This window comes from Procambarus clarkii, chromosome 90 (genome assembly GCF_040958095.1).
Source record: "Procambarus clarkii isolate CNS0578487 chromosome 90, FALCON_Pclarkii_2.0, whole genome shotgun sequence".
NCBI lineage: Eukaryota > Metazoa > Arthropoda > Malacostraca > Decapoda > Cambaridae > Procambarus > Procambarus clarkii.
In genome coordinates this window covers 13,095,196-13,118,146 of record NC_091239.1, presented here as the reverse complement: position 1 = coordinate 13,118,146, position 22,951 = coordinate 13,095,196, and the positions used below count along the sequence as shown (strand labels likewise).

Below are 22,951 nucleotides of genomic sequence, written 5' to 3'. Positions count from 1 at the left end.
TTTATTTCAGCCACCTTACTGTGATTTATTATCTGTAATATTTACTGAAAGCAGTCACATGAGGCATTCATTGGTAGTAAGAGTTACTATGGAAATCCAAGTGTGCTCATGGCATACAACTCGTAAAAACATTGCTGGTCAATAAAAGCAAAGATGGCATGGAGTGATATTACCAGCTAATGAGTGTAAAAGTTAGAAGCAATGGTCAAGGGCTCGTACAGTATATGTAGCTTTAAGGTCAAATTAAGCCTGTACTGGACCCTAAGCAAACACAAACGAGATGGATCCCAAATTTCTATAACATGAGCCTCATTGCACACGACCTTGACTTGAACTTTGATCCTGACATAGCTCTTCTCGATAGCACAATACTGTATGCACACGAGTTTACATTGTCTTGTTGACCCTGTCTGGAACCAATGAATCTCAAATTCTGTGGGGTCATAATGACTCATTAAAGACCCATGCCCATGGTGATTACCTGAGCGTGTGTGTGTGTGTGTTCACTGTGTAATGAAATGAGTTGGAATTTGCATATATTACTCAAATCTGAGAATGTCTAGAAGGGGCCACTAGGTCGCTCTCTGAAGCTATGCTACACTGGATAGCTCCATGCCTGTAAAGATACCCAGGCCTTTGCGAGTCAATAAATAGCCAACCAGAGGCCAAAACTTTACCCAGAGGGATCAACTGATCACTCGCCAAGGAACTAACCTCCAGAAAGGTAGAGTGAATAAAACTGACGTGAGCAAAGTAAATGCGAGCAGAGCAGAAAATGACCCACCCCCATAAAAATGACCCCCTTCCCCCCCCCCTAGTTGTCAGGTCATTCATCCTTTAGTTTCAATGTGTCACCCAGGGGGCAAGGAGGGTAGCGCACAGATAGCGACAGACCGCTGCAATTGGACACCACATGGCTACAGGGAGCCACCGAGATCTCTCCAAAAAGAGGTGTTTCATTAGGTTTAGTGTTAGATTTTTATGTGGTATCAGTTGCTTAGTAATTTATTCAGCTTCTTAACAACTAATTGATCCTGTTGCTATAGATTTAACAGCTATGACTGTCTTTTCTTTTTATTCAAAATACTTAAGTACTTTAACTTGGTTTCTTCCACCTTGTTCCATAAAATTAAAATTAAATTGTATGCTGCCACATTACTCCTTAACTCACATTGTCACATTTTCCCATACAATATATCTATACCAGTGTTTCTCAACCGGGGCTTGCGGAACCCCAAGGTAACTAAGGGCTTCTTGCAGAACCCTTTAGATCAGGTGAAGATTGGGGTTTCTGTAGTAATAAATAGGCAAATTCTAATCATGTGCAAATGTATTTTTGAGTCGGTATAATTTTTCTCATTTAACCAGTATCAAGAACAAAGACAGAAATCATCTCCTTTCAGTTGACAATGAATCAATGCATGGTTATGTAATGTACAACCAGAAATTATTTCAAACGTACACAGATTGAGAAATGCTGCTCCATACAGTATCTCTTGATAATTTGTTCTTTCCTGGAATCGAGAATCCTCGGTTCGATTCCTGGGTAGAACAGAAATGATTGGGTATGTTTCCCTTCACCCAATGCCTCTGTTCACTTAGCATTAAAATAAGTACCCGTGAGATAGTCATCTGTAGTGGGGTTGCATTCTGGGGTGGGGGGAGGGTCAGTAAATGGCCTACGGGGGGTGACGTTGATAAGCCGAAGTACAGGCCTTCTGTTCCCAATATTGGGAGTTAATTTATATTTTTCTCATTTGTGCTTAATAGTTTGTCATTTATTTATCAAATTTTCCTACTTGTTATTTGGTGATATTTGGTGTGTTTCATAGCCACATTGGCCAAATCTTACTTGAATTTTCTTTCTTTCTCAGGAAAGTGGTTGGTGAATCCTGACTATGTCAAACAGTGTGTCCAGAAAGGCTGCTGGCTAGAGGAGTCGGATTATGAGCTCAGAAACCACGGTGAAGTGGCCAAATATTGCCGCAAACGGAAGGAGGAAACTGGGAGAGGGATCTATTCAGGATGGACCATATACGTGTTTCTGAAGGATAAGAGCATGAGTAGATCATTTCGAAGGTAACATTGTTTACTGTGAATAAGATTTGGGGAAATTGTAGTAGGCCTGTTGTCCCGTTGGAAGTGCCCGTAGCTCCTATTTATACTCCACCAAAATTTGCTCATATATGTGTATTACCCACGTTTCAAATCATCCAGCAATTTCATGACTGATCAACTCTTTCTGTAAAAGCAATGGGGTGGGGGATTGGGGAGGTTGAAAGAGTCGAAGGCTAGCAAGGCGAGTGTCTTTTTAAGAAACTTCCGCTGTGATCAACTGCTCCACTGCCCCTAATGGGGATTTTCTAGGAGGAAAGTGAAGGGGAACTATAAAGGGGTAAGTGCTCAGCCATTATGACCATACAGCACCGGAAAGGAATATGAGGAGGAGCTGGGATAGGCAGATGGGGGGGGGAAGGGAGGAAGGAACAGGAATCAATTAGTGATCCTACAAAAACCCAAGCTGTGTGTGTTGCATCAGGACTAGAGATAAAATATTGAATTTAATACAAATACTGACTGCTGGTGTGTGGTGGTGCATGTTTATCAGTGATGATGAGGATGTGTGACTTGCATAACATACGGATGACTGATATTTTTCTTTCATAATGTCTGGAACCTTTCACTATTTTATTTGCTTTTATCTTCTGGCTGATGCCCCATGCCCCCCCCCCCCCCCTGTCCCAGTGCCCTCCTGCCCCCGTGTCTCCCTGCCCCCCCCCCCCCCCTGCCCCCGTGTCTCCCTCCCCCCCCCCCCCTGCCCCCATGTCTCCCTGCCCCCCCTCTGCCCCCATGTCTCCCTGCCCCCCCCCCCTCTGCCCCCATGTCTCCCTGCCCCCCCCCCCCCCCTCTGCCCACCTGCTCCACCCCTGCCCCCTACCCCCATGAAAATACTGTCATAGGTTGTGCTATAATAGAGCAGGTATACCAGATACCTCCACTGGCTGGACCGTTATCTTGTTTTAACACTTTCGCTGCCCTGGTGGGCGACCTGCCGCACACCTCAAGGTAGCCAGAGCGGTGCGCGTGAACTCGCCACCACCCACAAATGTTTATATTCTTTTTAGCTTCCTGACCTAAACTTTTGTGCTACATTGTTCAAGTTAGTATCAAATTGTTTGCAATAGAATGCTGTACTGTAAAGGAATATTTGCATATACATAAGAACATACAAGTCTCACTTTTCTATATTGTACTTTCGACGAAAACTCGATAACTTTCCCCCACCTTCATACATGTTTCACTGTTTTTTAAGGCGATGAGTCACAATAACGTGGTTAAAGTATGTTGACCAGACCACACACTAGAAGGTGAAGGGACGACGACGTTTCGGTCCGTCCTGGACCATTCTCAAGTTGATTGTGAATGGTCCAGGACGGACCGAAACGTCGTCAACCCTTCACCTTCTATTGTGTGGTCTGGTCAACATCACTGTTTTTGTCATGGATTGGCTCTGTTCTTGTTCAGTATCCATCTGGAAGTCAATTTGTTGTGTTTATAAAGCCGGTAACAACACTTATCCGAGATAAAATAATCAAAATGGGAAACTTTTCTACTCTAGGGCAGATCACGAGAACATTGAGCCTCTAGCGTGGGTGGGCGGTAACATGGCAGGGTCAGGATGCCACATGGGGTATACAGAGAATGGGAAGAAGTTGCTCATTTTAAAACATGTCCTATAGTATTCGGACAATAAATGGAATTTTTAAACATTTGAAAATTTTTGACACCGTTTGCATCATCGGGCATACTAAGTATTTTGGTTTTATGACAGAATATGCAGCATCGGGCAGCGAAAGTGTTAACTTTGATGAATGTATTTTGCTAACTTTCATTCATTTATACATTATCATTGCCACACTTCCATTAATTAACGTGAAATTAGTTACCACATTCTGCAGCTTGTAGGTGTTAATTGCACATTTTTATACAGGATTGTGGCTGCTGGGGATGCTGAAGTGGTTCAATTGGACCAAATATCGAATGTTGATTTAGTCATAAGTGATCATAACACCTTACCCGAAGTCAGATCGGTGGTGGGAAGCGTCACTCCAGTTGTCGGTATCAACTTCATCAAGGATACTCTTGTGTTGGTAAGCAATTTTGTTTTCTTTATTCTTCGTTATTGGATTATAAATTGTGCTGCTTTTCAGGGGGTGAGGAAGCATTATGGTGGATAAAATGGGTAGCAATATTTGGTAATGAAAGATGTTAAACACAAAAAAATACTAAATAACAAATTCTTTGGCACATTAAGGTTTTCTTGTAAAAACTATGTTGGCTGTCTGCTGTTTAGTGTTTTTCACTGTTGTCCCGTACAATAACAAGATAAAGGAAAGTAGGTAGGTCATTGTGAGGAGAAAGTGCTAGGCCAATATGACTATAAAGCACTTAGGAAAAATATGAGGACAATGAGCTGGGAAAAGGAGAAGTTAACGTTTATGCATCTTGGATAATCTACTTGGTCTTCAGTTGTGTAGTCTCTGCTTGAAACTGGCTTGTGAATGTTTATATGGAACTTCTCTGTTAGATGCGTGACTTGTGCAAACAATGAGTTACAATAACGTGGCTGAAAATATGATGACCAAGCCACAAATATGATGACTTGATAATGGTCCGGGATGGACCGACATCATGTCTTCTCTTCATGTTCTGGTGTGCAGTTTAGTCATCATGTTTGACTTAGTTTCACTTGGAGAAAATTCTGCTGTGGCCGTGCTATATTAGTTAACTCCCAGGAGGGAAGTAAGGCATCTTAACGATAGAATTACACTTCTACCATTCTAATATAAAAACTTAATCGAGCATGTACCCGGTAATTTTTGCAGAAGATCCCCCAAGTCTCAATAATGTGGCCATTGTGTGCTGGACATGTAATCAAACTCTCAAGTATGAAATAAAATGAAAGTGATTTGTCATGACTTGATAAGGGGACCAGGATGGATAAAAACATTTTCATTCTCATTTTATTTCATATCTTTGGGTTAGGTGATAAGTTATTTTTGGCTGCAAATAAGCAATATTGATCCTGAAATGCCAGATTTGTATCACAATGGAAGTTTTACCAAACATTATGCAATCTTTCTCATCCTTTTTCTCCCAAACTGAAATCTGTTATTTAGTGCTAAAATTTTTGTAATGGTAGATATATTATCACTGCACCTTTTGGAGTGTGCTGGTAACACCTAGTCTTTTCCTGGATAGGTGCATTTATGTGCCATAGGTTATAAACGAATGCAATTGCAAATTGTTTGCATTGATGCTAATCACAATTACATTTACAGAGTATAATAATTTTATGGATTATTTTAGTCGCACAAGAATGTATAAAATATTTGAATACTATATTAGTGAACAATGAAGTCAGACTAATGTGATATACCTATGAGAAGATACTGAAGCTGTTTGATGGGATCGAACCTGCGTTGTTGAAGTGCTTGCTCCTGAAGAATTCAGGGATGTGGGTTCAATCCCATCGTGCAGTCTTAATATTTTCTTAATATATTCTTAATATGTTAGTAGTGTTAGTTTCTTATAAATATAGATTTCTTCTTGTATGTAGTTTCAATTAATGCAAAATTTTTGACAGAAAGCTGACCCTTCAAATCTTCAGTGCTATTTGCTCGATGAATCGGAGACTGGGTGGATTTCCAAGAAACATAAAACCGGTAAGTTAATTTGTTTTCAGCAGAGACAGGTTTTATATAAGGTTAGGACTGAATTAAAATGCCAACAACACACACACACACACACACGTTCCTGAACAAGTTCAGTTCAACAACAAGGGAACAAGTTCCTGAAGATTGCATACACCAACATAGATGGAGTGAGATCGAAGATACTGGAGTTAAGTGATGTAATACAGCTGCAGACACCAGACATTGTTGCACTCACGGAGACAAAACTTGAAGATGTAATTTTAAATGAGGTCATATTCCCAAGGGGCTACTCAATTTGGAGACGGGACAGAAAGATTAGGAAAGGCGGTGGCGTTGCTGTGCTGGTAAAAGAACACCTAAAGGTGAAGGAAATAATGACTGCCAATCCACAAGAAGTTGACATAATAGCACTAGAGATCTGCTATGAGGATGATAAACTAATGATGATAAATGCATATAGTCCACCGCCAAGCAGCACATGGTCAAAGGAGGAGCTAGATAGTAAACGTGAAGGTCTTATAACAATAATGAGAGAGATTATAGCGAGAGCGGATAACGATAGATCACGACTGTTGATAGTCGGTGACTTCAACTTGAAATCCATAGACTGGGAAGCATATGAAGCTAAAACAGAAGATTTTTGGACCTGTAAATTTGTAGACCTCATCCTGGAAACATTCTTGTATCAACATGTTAAACAAGCTACGAGGATGAGGGAAGGGGACGTTCCCTCCATGCTAGATTTGTTATTTACCAGGAAGGAGGAAGAGATATTTGACATTCAGTACCTTCCTCCCTTGGGTAAAAGTGACCATGTCTTTTTGGGAATAAAGTATGCAATGCGTTATAAGCTGGAAGAAAATAAGGAGGTTGAAGCAGTTGAAAAACCAGACTTCAGGAGAGGACATTATGGTGACCTTAGAAATTTTTTTAGTGAGTATAATTGGACAGACTTGATGCTAGGCAAGGAAGTGAATGAGATGTATGGCAAGTTTTGTGAAATATATGATAAAGGCACAAAAAAATTTATACCAAAACAGAGATGCAGGACCAGAAAACAGGATTGGTTCGACAGAAATTGTGAGAGGGCAAGAGACCAAAAGACACAAAAATGGAATCAGTATAGGAAGAGGCCAAACCCCCAAACAAACCAGCGATACAAAGATGCGAGAAACAATTATACAGCAGTAAGGAGAGAGGCAGAAAGAAATTTTGAAAAAGGGATAGCAGATAAATGTAAAACAGAACCGGGCCTATTCTACAAATTCATAAACAACAAATTGCAGGTAAAGGATAATATCCAGAGGTTGGAAATGGGAAACAGATTCACGGAAAATGAAAAGGAAATGTGTGAAACATTAAATGAAAAGTTCCAAAGTGTGTTTGTACAAAATGAAATCTTCAGAGAACCAGACACAATAAGAATTCCAGAGAACAACATAGAGCGGATAGAGGTGTCTAGAGATGAAGTGGAAAATATGCTAAAGGAGCTCGGGAGGAACAAAGCAGCTGGCCCAGATGGCGTTTCACCATGGGTTCTGAGAGAATGTGCATCTGAGCTCAGCATTCCACTTCACCTGATCTTTCAGGCATCCCTGTGTACAGGAATCGTAGCAGACGTGTGGAAACAGGCTAACATAGTTCCAATCTACAAAAGTGGCAGCAGGGAAGACCCCCTCAATTATAGACCTGTATCATTGACAAGTGTAATAGTGAAAGTATTGGAAAAGCTAATCAAAACTAAATGGGTAGAACACCTGGAGAGAAATGATATAATATCAGACAGACAGTATGGTTTTCGATCAGGAAGATCCTGTGTATCGAATTTACTCAGTTTCTATGATCGGGCCACAGAGATATTACAGGAAAGAGATGGCTGGGTTGACTGCATCTATCTGGACCTAAAAAAGGCTTTCGACAGAGTTCCACATAAGAGGTTGTTCTGGAAACTGGAAAATATTGGAGGGGTGACAGGTAAGCTTCTATCATGGATGAAAAATTTTCTGACTGATAGAAAAATGAGGGCAGTAATCAGAGGCAATGTATCGGAATGGAGAAATGTCACAAGTGGAGTACCACAGGGTTCAGTTCTTGCACCAGTGATGTTTATTGTGTACATAAATGATCTACCAGTTGGTATACAGAATTATATGAACATGTTTGCTGATGATGCTAAGATAATAGGAAGGATAAGAAATTTAGATGATTGTCATGCCCTTCAAGAAGACCTGGACAAAATAAGTATATGGAGCACCACTTGGCAAATGGAATTTAATGTTAATAAATGTCATGTTATGGAATGTGGAATAGGAGAACATAGACCCCACACAACCTATATATTATGTGAGAAATCTTTAAAGAATTCTGATAAAGAAAGAGATCTAGGAGTGGTTCTAGATAGAAAACTATCACCTGAGGACCACATTAAGAATATTGTGCAAGGAGCCTATGCAATGCTTTCTAACTTCAGAATTGCATTTAAATACATGGATGGCGATATACTAAAGAAGTTGTTCATGACTTTTGTTAGGCCAAAGCTAGAATATGCAGCTGTTGTGTGGTGCCCATATCTTAAGAAGCACATCAACAAACTGGAAAAGGTGCAAAGACATGCTACTAAGTGGCTCCCAGAACTGAAGGGCAAGAGCTACGAGGAGAGGTTAGAAGCATTAAATATGCCAAAACTAGAAGACAGAAGAAAAAGAGGTGATATGATCACTACGTACAAAATAGTAACAGGAATTGATAAAATCGACAGGGAAGACTTCCTGAGACCTGGAACTTCAAGAACAAGAGGCCATAGATTTAAACTAGCTAAACACAGATGCCGAAGAAATATAAGAAAATTCACCTTCGCAAATAGAGTGGTAGACGGTTGGAACAAGTTAAGTGAGAAGGTGGTGGAGGCCAAGACCGTCAGTAGTTTCAAAGCGTTATATGACAAAGAGTGCTGGGAAGACGGGACACCACGAGCGTAGCTCTCATCCTGTAACTACACTTAGGTAATTACACTTAGGTAATTACACACACACGGTGTGTGTATATGTGTGGATGGCGATATACTAAAGAAATTGTTCACGACTTTTGTTAGGCCAAAGCTAGAATATGCAGCGGTTGTGTGGTGCCCATATCTTAAGACATCAACAAACTGGAAAAGGTGCAAAGACATGCTACTAAGTGGCTCCCAGAACTGAAGGGCAAGAGTTACGAGGAGAGGTTAGAGGCATTAAATATGCCAAAACTAGAAGACAAGAAAAAGAGGTGATATGATCACTACATACAAAATAGTAACAGGAATTGATAAAATCAATAGAGAAGATTTCCTGAGGCCTGGAACTTTAAGAACAAGAGGTCATAGATTTAAACTAGCTAAACACAGATGCCGAAGAAATATAAGAAAATTCACTTTCGCAAACAGAGTGGTAGACGGTTGGAACAAATTAGGTGAGGTGGTGGAGGCCAAGACCGTCAGTAGTTTCAAAGCGTTATATGACAGAGTGCTGGGAAGACGGGACACCACGAGCGTAGCTCTCATCCTATAACTACACTTAGGTAATTACACAGCTTTGTAGAGTTGTTGTTCTGAAGTGTCCTAGTGATAGTGAAATTCTAGTTCACACTGCACATGTGATTTATTATTTACAACTTTCCCTTCCCTATGTAACAACCACCCACAACCACTCTCCCTCCCCCCTCTATTATGTCATTTTTTTGACACATGTACAGTATAGTGGGGGTAAGGTAATTAAGAGATGAAAGCACAAAGCCAATGTGGCTGTGTAGCACTTGGAAGGGATACGAGGACAAGATGGGATGTGAGAAAGGGGGAAGTAATGATACCGAACCGGTTAGATCATAAGGGATTGAATGCCGACCCTGCAAGAAGCAAGGCTATTACTGTGTTAGCCAGTCCCAGTGGATGGGCTGTGAACAGGAGGGGAGAAATTTTTTATATACAGTGGCACCTCGACTTACGATTGCCCCGACTTACGATAATTTCGAGTTACGATGTAAATTTCATCGAAAAATGCGACTCGAGTTACGATAGTGTCGTCGACTAACGATACTTGTTGGTATACGTTTGGGTCGACTGAGCGTGTGGTTCCCGGTCACGCGGGCCAACCTGCCTCAGTTTACTAGAGCTGCCCGCTTAGTGACGATCACGTCTATAAGAAATTCCATTTTTGTGGTGATTTTTTTGCGTTTTGAACATAAAAAGGATTATTATATATCACGCCATGGGTCCCAGAAAGTCAGTGGTAAGGTTCAACCTAAGAAAATAGTTGAGAGTTGAGGCAGTAAAGGATATCCCTTCCTCATTAAGAAAATGTGTGAAGTATGGGAAGAACTGCAAAGTTTTGTTGAAAAAACTCGCCTAGATAAAGCTGTAGCAGGCCGTTGCATTGACCTTTTAAATGACAATGTGATGTCTTATTACAGACAAGTGTTAAAATGTAGGGAAAAACAAGTGTTTTTAGACAGATTCTTAGTAAGACAAGCAAGCAGCGAGCCACAAGCAGGTCCTAGTGGTGTGCAGGTAAAACATGCCAGAGAATGTATCCCAGAAAAGTCATCACTGCCTGATGTTATAATGGAAGGGGACTCCCCTTCCAAACAGTAACCCCCCTCCTCCCCCCCTGCTCACCATCTTCCATATACCATCAAGAGTCCTCCATAACGGTAAGATAAACATTTGTACTGTATTGCAGTTAGAGAACAAAGTTGTATTCGGTATAAAATGTATTTGTAAGTTAATATTTTGGAGGGTGGGAAACAGATTAATTCAATTCCCTTTATTTCTTATGGGTAAAATCGCTTCGACTTACGATCCGTCTCTGGGAACGGACTACCATTGTAAGTAAAGGCCCCATTGTATATTGCGAGATATATCCGCACACAGATTCCTGTGGTGAAGTAGTCTGCTATGTCTGTTCACGACCAAAAGATCCCGGATTCAATTGCCACAGCAGGATAGTTTCATTTGGTCATGTTTAGCTTTACCTGATGCCTGTGTTCATATGGCAGTCAATGGATACCCAGGAATTAGGTATCTATCCTGGATTACAGCCTCATGCTGCTTCTCCCCAACAATTGGAAACCACATTTCCCTCGAGTGGCTTTCAATGAAAATATGCTTAGTTGAACCTTCTGTACTCGGTAATACAGTGGTACCTTGGTGTATGACTACCCTAGAGTATGAATTTTTTGGTACTGTATATGATGTCAAATTCATCGTAAAATTTGAATTGGTGTAAGACATTTTACCTGGAATATGACGTCTGTTGATACGTGTATGGGTCAAGTGAGTGCTGGGCACAAGGCGAGGCGCATTCAAGATAATACTGCATATATCAAGATAACATATCAAGATAATACTGCAGCAACCAAGATAAAACAAACATTAGGATGGAAGTGAGAAAGGAATTTTTGTTATCTAACCCGAAGTTGGTGCAAAACAGTTGATTGGAGTAAGTCCCTGATAATTTTTGGTTGCAAAGAGAAGGAGATAACATCTAGGTCAGAAAGAGCTGTAGAAGAAGCATTCCACTTCAACTGATTTTTCAGGCATCCCTGTTTACAGGAGTTGTAGCTGATGTGTGGAAAAAGGCTAACATAGTTCCAATCTATAAAAGTGGAAGTAGGGAAGACCCCCTTAATTATAGACCTGTATCATTGACAAGTGTAATAGTCAAAATACTGGAAAAAATAATTAAAACTAAATGGGTAGAACACCTGGAGAAAAACAATATAATATCAGACAGACAGTATGGTTTTCGATCTGGAAGATCCTGTGTAACGAACTCACTCAGTTTTTATGATTGAGCCACAGAGATTTTACAGGAAAGAGATGGTTGGGTTGACTGTATCTATCTGGACCTAAAAAAAAGGCTTTCGACAGAATTCCCCATAAGAGGTTGTTCTGGAAACGAACATATTGGAGGGTTGACAGGTAAGCTTCTAACATGGATGAAAAATTTCCTAACTGACAGAAAAATGAGGGCTGTAATCAGAGGCAAGGTATCGGATTGGAGGAATGTCACGAATGGAGTACCACAGGGTTCAGTTCTTGCACCGGTAATGTTCATTGTCTACATAAACGATCTACCAGTGGGAATACAGAATTATATGAACATGTTTGCTGATGATGCTAAGATAATAGGGAAGATAAACCTAGATGATTGTCATGCCCTTCAAGAAGACCTGGACAAAATAAGTATATGGAGCAACACTTGGCAAATGGAATTTAATGTGAATAAATGCCATGTTATGGAATGTGGAATTGGAGAACATAGACCCCACACAACCTATAAATTACTGTATGTGAGAAATCTTTAAAGAATTCTGACAAAGAAAGGGATCTAGGGGTGGGTCTAGATAGAAAACTGTCACCTGAGGACCACATTAAGAACGTTGTGCAAGGAGCCTATGCTACACTTTCTAACTTCAGAATTGCTTTTAAATACATGGATGGAGAAATACTAAAGAAATTGTTCACAACTTTTGTTAGACAAAAGCTGGAATATGCAGCGGTTGTATGGTGCCCATATCTTAAGAAGCACATCAACAAACTGGAAAAGGTGCAACGACATGCACCTTTTCCAGTAACAGGAATAGTAACAGGAATCGATAAAATTGATAGGGAAGAATTCCTGAGACCCGGAACTTCAAGAACAAGAGATCATAGATTTAAACTAACGGAACAAATTTGCCGGAGAAATATAAGAAAATTCACTTTTGTAAACAGAGTGGTAGATGGTTGGAACAAGTTAGGTGAGGTGGTGGTGGAGGCCAAAACCGTCAGTAATTTCAAAGCGTTATATGACAGTGTGTGCTGGGGAGATGGGACACCACAAGTGTAGCTCTCATCCTGTAACTACACTTAGGTAACTACACTTGGGTAATTACTCGGTTGTTTACCAGTGTATCCTGCCTAGTGACCACTGCGCTTGAATTCTTTGTAAAGAATTTCATTGTTTTTCTGATTTTTTGTTTTCTGAACAGTAAAGTTCTTATTATATATCACACCATGGGTCCCAAGATGGATGGTGAGGGGACTGGATGGATGGATAGAGGACTGGATGGATGGATGGTGAGGGGACTTGATGGATGGATGGTGAGGGGACTTGATGGATGGATAGGGGGTGGATGGAGGGACTGGATGGATGGAAGAACTGGATAGATGGAGGGACTGGATGGATGGATAAAGGGTCTGGATGGATTCATCCAGTTCAACTGGATGAACTGGATGAATTATCCTGGACCATTATCACGTCGATTGTCAAGACAATCGACGTGATAATGGTCCATGACGAACCGAAACGTCGTCGTCTCTTTAATTTCTAGTGTGTGTGATTTGGTCAGAGAGTTATTATTTCAGTACCTGCTCCTGTACCTCGATCAATATCCTCCCAAAAGTCAGATCAGCATTTCTAAATCTTTGTACCCTTGAAATAATTCCAGGTCGTACTTTAGATGGAATGCGCGCACACGGCTTTTATTGTCAACTGAAAGGAGAGAATTTGTCTTTGCTCTTGATACTGGTTAAATGAGAAAAATTCAACACAAAATGACTAAAAATTACATTTGCACATGATTAGAATTAGCCCATTTATCACTCTCTCTTGCAGACCCCATAGTTACCGTGGAGTTCTGCAGAACCCTGGTTAAAAAACACTGCATTTGATTAACGACCCAACTCTCACATGTGAAATGAAATGAAAGTGATGAAATTTCAGTCCATCCAGGACCCCCCTTATCAAGTTGTGATATCACTGTAGATTTCAATTGGTTACTTAGTTATGATACAATGTCCAGTGTAGAAAAGTTACTCTGCATTGGGGAAGCCAAAACTGCAAAAATTAGAACTTTGTAAAAGCTCTGGTCAACAGGACAAGATGCGCACATGACTTGATACGGTAATGGTCCTCGACGGACTGAAATGTCGATGTTTCTCCATCTTTTTGGTGTGTGGTTTGGTCATGAGCTCTGGTCAACAGGACAAGACACACACATCCCGGAACTGAGAGTAATGATACCTGCTTGATACCTGGTTGATGGAGTTCTGGGAGTTCTTCTACTCCCCAAGCCCGGCCCGAGGCCAGGCTTGACTTGTGAGAGTTTGGTCCACCAGGCTGTTGCTTGGAGCGGCCCGCAGGCCCACATACCCACCACAGCCCGGTTGGTCCGGCACTCCTTGGAGGAATAAATCTAGTTTCCTCTTGAAAATGTCCACGGTTGTTCCGGCAATATTTCTTATGCTTGCTGGGAGGGTGTTGAACAACCGCGGACCTCTGATGTTTATACAGTGTTTTCTGATTGTGCCTATGGCACCCCTGCTCTTCACTGGTTCTATTCTGCATTTTCTTCCAGAAATGAGTGAAAATTTCTTCCAGAATGAGCACAAGGAAAGGCTAAAGGAGCTGAACCTCACGTCCCTGGAAAACAGAAGAGTAAGGGGAGACATGATAACCACCTACAAAATTCTCGGGAATTGACAGGGTGGACAAAGACAAAGTCTTCAGCACGGGTGGGACACGAACAAGGGGACACAGGTAGAAACTTAATACCCAGATGAGCCACAGAGATGTTAGAATTTTTTCAGTGTCAGAGTAGTTAATAAATGGAATGCACTAGGAAGTGATGTGGTGGAGGCTGACTCCATACACAGTTTCAAATGTAGATATGATAGAGCCCAGTAGGCTCAGGAATCTGTACACCAGTTGATTGACAGTTGAGAGGCGGGACCAAAGAGACAAAGCTCAACCCCCGCAAACACAATTAGGCGAGTACATGACTTGATACGGTAATGGTCCTCGACGGACTGAAATGTCGTCGTTTCTCCATCTTTTTGATGTGTGGTTTGATCATGAGCTCTGGTCAAGTAGTTGTGGTCACTGTGAGTATGAATATTGGGCATGTGTAATTTGTGTACATTTTGTGCAAGTATGAATGTTTTTGGGCATAGCATGGCACTGTAGCTATATCAACTCTGAAATAGATTTGTTATTTAAGCACTAACTGCTTTAAATCCACATACCCTTGTTTGTAATGCAGTAATTTAAATTTTCACAATCTTACTTTTAAAAGAATAGGAGTTATTGAGACGGGATTATTTACTTAATGGATACTAATTTTTATTTTTATTTTGTCATCAACAGGTTGGAATGCAAATTTGAAGGTGGTTAAGAGAGATGATAGACTGCAAAAACGACCATTTGAAGATGTTTCCAGAAATAATAAAAAGTTGTGCACTCCAGTAAAGGTAATTGGTAAAATATTCCCGCTTGGTACAGTAAAGATAATTGACCAGTAACTGTTTCGTGTAAACATAACTGCAAAACACAGCTGGAGAGAATTACCGAAAATACTTTCAGATAATAATTAGGTTTTTCTTGTGTGGCGATGTTTATTTTTGGAACGATTTCAACCTATAGTGACACATGGGAGGATGGAATGGAGGGAAGACACGAGAGGAATTTCTCACTAAACGAAAACCGTAAGAGTGTGTGTGCATCAACATTTTATACCGGTCGGCCGAGGAGGAGCCGAGTGGACAGCACGCTGGACTTGTGATCCTGTGGTCCTGGGTTCGATCCCAGGCGCCGGCGAGAAACAATGGGCAGAGTTTCTTTCACCTTATGCCCCTGTTACCTAGCAGTAAAATAGGTACCTGGGTGTTAGTCGGCTGTCAAGGGGTGCTTCCTGGGGGTGGAGGCCTGGTCGAGGACTGGGCCGCGGGGACACTAAAAGCCCTGAAATCATCTCAAGATAACTCAAGATACCTTGATGCTTGGAAATACTTCTCGGACAGAGTGGGGGGGGGGGCGGTTAATATTAACTGTCTGGAAGGGACTTCCTGAGGGGGCTACACAGCGCAATATCATTGTGTAATATTGTTATTGTCATGAGGCGATGAGTCACAATAACGTGGCTAAAGTATGATCATTCCCAAGTCGACTTGAGAATGGTCCAGGACGGACCGAAACGTTGTCGTCCCTTCACCTTCTAGTGTGGGGTCTGGTCATCATTGTCAGGAGGTTTTGCTAGGATTTGTAATTTTGTTCATATTTTATTACCCTGTGATATATGCCTGTCATAGGGGCCTGGCGGCTGAGTGGCTTGCGCTCGGCATTCATTGTCCTGAGGTTCTGGGTTCGATCCCTGGTGGAGGCGGAAACAAATGGGTAAAGTTTCTTTCACCCTGATGCCCTGTTCACCTAGCAGTAAGTGGGTACCTGGGAGTTAAAGCTGCTATGGGCTGCTTCCTGGTGGTGTAACAAAAAGGAGGCCTGGTCGAGGACTGAGCCGCGGGGACGCTAAGTTCCGAAATCATCTCAAGATAGGGGACCAGGGATGCTTTCTTGGATTGGCAGCAATCAAAGTATGTGTATTCATTTTTTTTCTTTGGCTGCAGGCAAAATGTATATACATAACTCCAGTGGGATACATTTTTTTATTGCATTATTGCAATTGACCCATATATATATACAGTGGTACCTCGGAATACGAGTGTCCCTGTATACGAGTTTTTCGGAATATGAGCAGGATTTGCTCGGAAAATTTACATCGGAAGACGAGGGTGTTGATATGCATACAGGCCAACTAGCGCCTGGTGGCACGGCAATCACACCTCAGTTTACCAGTGCCTCGCGCCCAGTGGCTATCCCGCCTAAATTCTTCGTAAGGCTTTACAGTTTTTTGTCGGGTTTTTGGCCATTTGAGCATAAGTTATTATATATCTCGCCATGGGTCCCAAGAAAGCCAGTGGTAAGATTCAACCTAAGAAAATAGTTGTGAGTAGAGGCAGTAGAGGATGTCCCTTCTTCATTAAGAAAATGTGTGAAGTATGGGAAGAACTGCAAAGTTTTGTTGAAAAAACTCACCCAGATAAAGCTGTAGCAGGCCGTTGCATTGACCTTTTAAATGACAATGTGATGTCTTACTACAGACAAGTGTTAAAGTGTAGGGAAAAACAAGTGTCTTTAGACAGATTCTTAGTAAAACAAGCAAGCAGTGAGCCACAAGCAGGTCCTAGTGGTATGCAGGCAAAACGTGCTAGATTGATTGATTGATGAAGATTAAGCCACCCAACAGGTGGCACGGGCATGAATAGCCCATAAGTGGTGGCCCTTTTGAGCCATTACCAGTATCAAGAGCTGATACTGGAGATCTGTGGAGGTGCGACTGCACTCTGCGTGACGGGAGATGTCTCCCGGACCAAGTGGTGACCAGATGGGACGTGCTAGAGTGTGCACACTAGTGAAGTCCTCACTGCCTGATGTTATAATGGAAGGGGACTCCCCTTCCAAACAGTAACACCTCTCCTCCCTCCTCCTCCTCACCATCACCCATATGCCAACAGCAGTCATCAGCAAGAGTAAGTAATAACTTGAACATACTTTCGTAGTGTAGATTTAGATGAATTAGGTATAAAATTTAGTTTGAAGTGAGGTTTTTGGGTAGTTGGGAACGGATTAATTAATTTCCCATTATTTCTTACGGGGAAATTAGCTTTGGTTTACGAGTTTTCAGATTACAAGCTGTCTCCTGGAACGGATTAAACTCTTAAACCGAGGTACCCTGTATATATATTTTACTACAGTATTATGATATAAAAATTATATTATCAAATATGAATGCTTCAAACTACATTAACCATGTAATTCTTCCTCAGAAAATATCCGACTCCTCATACCAACAGACGAACCTTGATCAGTTTGTGACCTGTTCTCCTAGAAAATCTGCATCTCCAGCCTGCCAGACACCAACTAAGAGCAACAAACGTCGACTTAGGCACCTCATTTATTCCCCCGATAAGCAGCAACCCACCATTACTAAATATTGTATTAAAGAGGAAAAATCCCCGCGGCAGAATGGTAGGGTGCCGCTGATTGACTTGAACAACAGTGCCTCGGCAAAGACCCAGTGCAACAATAAACAAAACGAAGTACAGAAGGGAAATATATGCAGTGAAATGAGTGATGACTTGGAAATCATTGAAGATAGACCAAATAAAGTAGTCGAGAGAAACGATGATGATTGTTATATTACAGAAGTGGTTGGGGCTGGAACAGTATTACCCAAAAAATGGGATCCAACGAAAGTGTTAACTGAAAAAGATAACGAGTATATGAGAAATAAAATAAGAGAACGGTGTAAACAAGCTGAATTATCCAGATTAAAAGCAGGTCAGGAGAAAGTTGAGAAAAGTATAGATAAGGATACTATTAACTCAGATCATCGTAATATAATTCTTGAATTGAACTCTGGAAATAAAATTGACTCTCAAACTGAAGACTTGCACGCTAAAGGTGTATCAAACAATTGCAAATTATCTAATGACTTGAAAGAAAATCCAGCAGTGCCAAAACGAATGGCACTGAAAGAAGTTCGTGTTAATCTTGGTAAGAGAGTTGAATGTCAGGGATTAAGCATAAAGGCTAATCAAACATCTATTAGCATTAAAAAAGAGGATACTAAGCAAGGTCTGGTGTGGAAAATTGCACGTGATCCTTCTCTCTGCCAGTTAATATTAAAAAAAGATGATTTAAAGAGAGGTATTTTGAAATTTGTAAAAAAATATAAGTTTCTAAGTAGTTCATATGATGGCGAACAAAGTTTTATTTTGAGAGAGTGTGAAAGTGATTCTCAAAATGTTAATTCATTTGATGGTGACTGAGGATTTTGACAGTGACTTATGTCTTGTATCCTCCATATCGTGCCCATTGTTCTCCTGAAATTAGACAGTTGGAAAGTGACGATACAAGCATGTCATATTTCATGTCGAGCATAGTTTATGAAGACGATCAGGACTTTCCTTTGCAAGCCTTGGATTTTCTGTATTTGAATATAACGCCTTATTCTTACCCTTCTGATGCAGTCTTGAGAGATCTACTAAAGAAGTTGGTATTAGAGGTAAGATTTTATATAGTTTTTGTTTTTATTTTACTAAAATATGATTACAGTTTGTATCTAGGTGTCCCCAATAGATCTTGAGTTAAGAATAAGTTACAATAATATGGCTGAAAGTTAATAACCCAACACCCACGTACGAAAAGAAAGGAAAGCGACATTTCAGTCCATTGTAGACGCTTGTCAAGACGCGACTGGAGTAGGATCCAGGACAGACTGAAATGTTGTCACTTTCATTGTTTCCAATGGAGGGAGAGGTGAACGCTATACACCTATACGTAGGTGTATAGCGTATACCTACTTCTCAATTAAATTTTTTTTATTCAATTCCTGTATACTAATGGAGACCTTTATTAGCTATCCCTTGTCCAATTTCTACCAATTAAAATGAGTAGTTTGTTATAACTATGATGGACCTCCTGGTGATCCATGAGCATAAATTCTAGAAAAAAAAGGCTTATTTTACCCCTAGTTCTCGTAAGCCATTTCTAACGCTGAATATAACTCATGTTTTTGTGAAACCTTCACGGGCACATTATTTTGCATAGGTTATGTATAATTCTCTCCCACTAGCAGTTATAAATATGTACGTTACCCGGTACTGTATGTATACAACAAAAAAGGTATATGCTAGAAAGGTGTATAAAAATGGGGAAAAACAAACAAATTTCCTTGCTATAGTGATGGACTGGCATGTTGACCAGACCACACACTAGAAATTGAAGGGACGACGACGTTTCGGTCCGTCCTAGACCATTCTCAAGTCGATTGTGAGAATGGACTTGAGAATGTCTTGAGAATGTCACAATCGACTTGAGAATGGTCCAGGACGGACCGAAACGTCGTCGTCCCTTCAATTTCTAGTGTGTGGTCTGGTCAACATACTTCAGCCACGTTATTGTGACTCATCGCCTGCATATGGACTGGCATCTTTGCAAAAATTATGAGTTGGATGCTGATTTTTCTGTTGCCACTCTTATTCGTCCAAATGTTAGCTTGTTGTTTACACTTGTCTCACTATTTATGCAATTATGCAGAAATTATTGTATTTTGCAAGTCAACATTTTTTCTAATAATATTTCATACTGATGCTGGTTTTTTGCTTGGTGGATATAGTGTGGGTTTTTTTTTATATGTACAGTATAACTAAAATTTAAAAATCATTAGTATTTCAGTGATACTAAGTAACTATTAACATAATAAGATATGGTGTTAGTCTTCGTTTTTAGTGTCGACTTCCCACACTTCCCACATATTCTAAGAATCTATGACAAAGTTAGTTACAAAATACAGTATAATGACTGATTGATAAAGACTAATTCTGGCATACTATTAAGATATTTCAGGAGGAAGGCCCATGCTACAGTTACATATTCTTGTCTTTATGCAATGGAGAGCAGAGAGAGAATCATATGCAATGTAATACAGACTAAACAAGCTCTGATACAGTGTTTGGAGATAATAGTGGTTTAGGGGTTCCATTTGTTTATCCTCTTTAATTGGATCTCATTTCAGTCCAGTCTGGTCTGGTCCAGAAATCTTATACCCTTGGGTCTTTGGGGTGCCTAGTACGCTTCTATATTAGTGTTGATCAGACCACACTAGAAATTGAAGAGACGACGACATTTCCACATAGTTGCTAGTTCCCAGTTTAAGTTCGAGGTGGGACTGAGGCGTGTGTCCCCTCCCAAATTGCAAAGTCTTTGGGCTCTCCCCTGGCTATGACAGCTCCAATTGATAGAGTTTATTCAGTCAGTTGTTTGAATTACAAATTTTCATATGCATGTTTTATCTTCTAACAGACCCCTTTCAGCCTTGTCTATTCTCGGGCACTCGGAGTGGCATATCAAGTTTTGAAGTTTCACCCACCAGTCAGTTCTTGGATGCGAAACTATTACTTCAGGGTCCTGAATTCTACCATGGAGGTACATACAGTATAGTCACTTAGACACTTGTGTTGTAAACTGGTGGAATGAGTTTGTTGAGAGGGGGAATGAATGTGTAATGTTACGATAAACCAACCCTCACGTTTGAGAAGAAAAGAAAAGAAAAGATACAACATTTCTGTCATGACTTGATTGACGGATTGGCCTCTATGTGCTCTAAGTTGTTCTCTGGAATTCTTATTGTGTCTTATTGTTCCCTGAAGATTTCATTTTGTACAAACACACTTTTGAACTTTTCCTTTAATGTTTCACACATTTCCTTTTCATTTGCCATTAATCTGTTTCCCATTTTCAACTTCTGAATGTTAGCCTTTATCTGCAATTTGTTTATGAATTTATAGAATAGGCCTGGTTCTATTTTACATTTGTCCACTATCCCTTTTCAAAATTCCTTTCTGCCCCTCTCCTCACTGCTGTGTAGTCGTTTCTCTTTGTATCGCTGGTATGTTTGGGGGTTTGGCCTCTTCCTATAATGATACCATTATTGTGTCTTGGTCTCGGCCCCTCTCGCAATTTCTGTTCAACAAATCCTGTTTCTTAGTTCTGTGTATATTTTGCAAAATTTAGCATACATCTCTACTTCCTTGCCTAGCAACAAGCCTATCCAATTACTCTTGTTAAAAAAAAATTCTAAGGTCCCCTTAAAAAATATTGTAAGGTGTGTGCGTGCATGCGTGAGTGTGCGTGTGTGCATGCATGCATGCATGCATGAGTGCGTGTGTGCGCGCGCGTGTGCAAGGGTGCATGTGAGATGTGGTGTATATTTTGTGGTACGGGGTGATGTAGTGTGGTTTGTATGATGATCTTGTGATAGCACTGCAGCATGGTTCTGTGTCATTGAGCTATATGTAAGTACAGGTATTTTAAAATTTCAGTTGTGTTTGTACATAATGAACTACCTACCCTCTAGGAGTGCATTTCACTCATCTGGCACTCTGCTTGTACGCAGTATTTATGGCAATTTCTAAATTTCACTTGCTCTATAAGGTACTGTATGTTAGATAATATACTTACAAGAAAGTAGACCTATTAGAGTAAATAACTCGTAAATTATCCAACAGAAATCGGAGGTGACTGGCACTTATTTGACATGGAAATTTATGCGCTCTGCAATAGAAAATCTGCAAGTGTGCACGGATTCAACGAATGATGATTCATCTAGTGATGAAAAAGCCTCATTTAAAATGGAACACTCGCTTGGATTACTCGAGTTTCTTGTGGCATTATTTAAGAAAGATATCAAACACAGCAATAGCAGGTAATGTGGATTTTCTTATGCTATTTATATTCAATTAGTCATCTATTATTTATGCTATTTTTCTGCCATGTAAGGCATGTCTGCAGGCGATGAGTCACAATAACGTGGCTAAAGTATGTTGACCAGATCGCACACTAGAAGGTGAAGGGACGACGACGTTTCGGCCCGTCCTGGACCATTCTCAAGTCGACAATCGACTTGAGAATGGTCCAGGACGAACTGAAACGTCGTCGTCCCTTCACCTTCTAGTGTGTGGTCTGGTCAACAAGGCATGTCTGTTTTACGAGGATAGTTTGTTTAAAAAACTAAATTCTTGGTATGTTCCATCATACAATGATTGAAAGTGACGATTAAGTAGTTTTCTAGGGGAGAAACAATTTTGTGCATGTAAATATAGTATATATACTCTGTATGTGTGGATGAAAAATGTGTGTACTATCCTCCAGAAAATGTGATATTTTACTTGTATCTCATAGACAATACTTTAAACTTTAAATACCGAATCTCTACCATCAGCAGTGAAATTAATTAGTCTGAGTTTAGATATCTTTGTAAGGAAATGTGAAGCAGAGTGGTTATAATAAGAATTTTACATGGCATGCACACATTTCAAATTCCTCTCGATTACAGAGAGGCCGTCTCCGAACTTCTGATGTGGCGAGTGTTTTGGAGTTACTCTAGGACTCCTTCGGCAACCATGCCAGTCAAGCAGCTCATTAGGTTTTGGGTTACTATGGTATCGTCCTCGGCAGCCATTAGGCAGTGCCTAACGGTAAGTATAATGGGTATTGAGCTCCAGCTACTGCATGTCTCCTCTTACCATTACCCCTTAACGCGCACATCACAAGTCGAGCCTGGCCTCGGGCCGGGCTTGGGGAGTAGAAGAACTCCCAGAACCCCATCAAGCAGGTATCAAGCAGGTACATTGCTCCAGTCGGCATAAAGGATTTATTCTCTATATGACTCGTTAACTGTTTTCATTCGTTCACGCATCGCTGTAGTGCTTTTAAATAGCTGTGCCATTTAGGGGTTAAATGGCTCAAATCACTACAATTACCTCCTTCATTCGAATCCCTTAAATGCGATTTTTTTTATCTTAAACTATTTATGTGCACTAC

At 40.6% G+C, this 22,951-nt stretch overlaps 1 protein-coding gene across 1 annotated transcript in view; it reads left to right on the top strand.

Annotated features, from left to right (window-relative positions):
• Nucleotides 1–22,951, top strand: part of LOC123746561 (SMC5-SMC6 complex localization factor protein 1) — a 58,423-nt gene that overhangs the window by 10,132 nt on the left and 25,340 nt on the right. Inside the window, 9 exon segments of the mRNA XM_069318355.1 lie at nt 1,875–2,079; nt 3,992–4,151; nt 5,648–5,726; nt 14,876–14,979; nt 17,392–18,352; nt 18,409–18,632; nt 20,432–20,554; nt 21,637–21,833; nt 22,464–22,605. Of these exon segments, the coding sequence (XP_069174456.1) occupies nt 1,875–2,079; nt 3,992–4,151; nt 5,648–5,726; nt 14,876–14,979; nt 17,392–18,352; nt 18,409–18,632; nt 20,432–20,554; nt 21,637–21,833; nt 22,464–22,605 (2,195 nt within the window).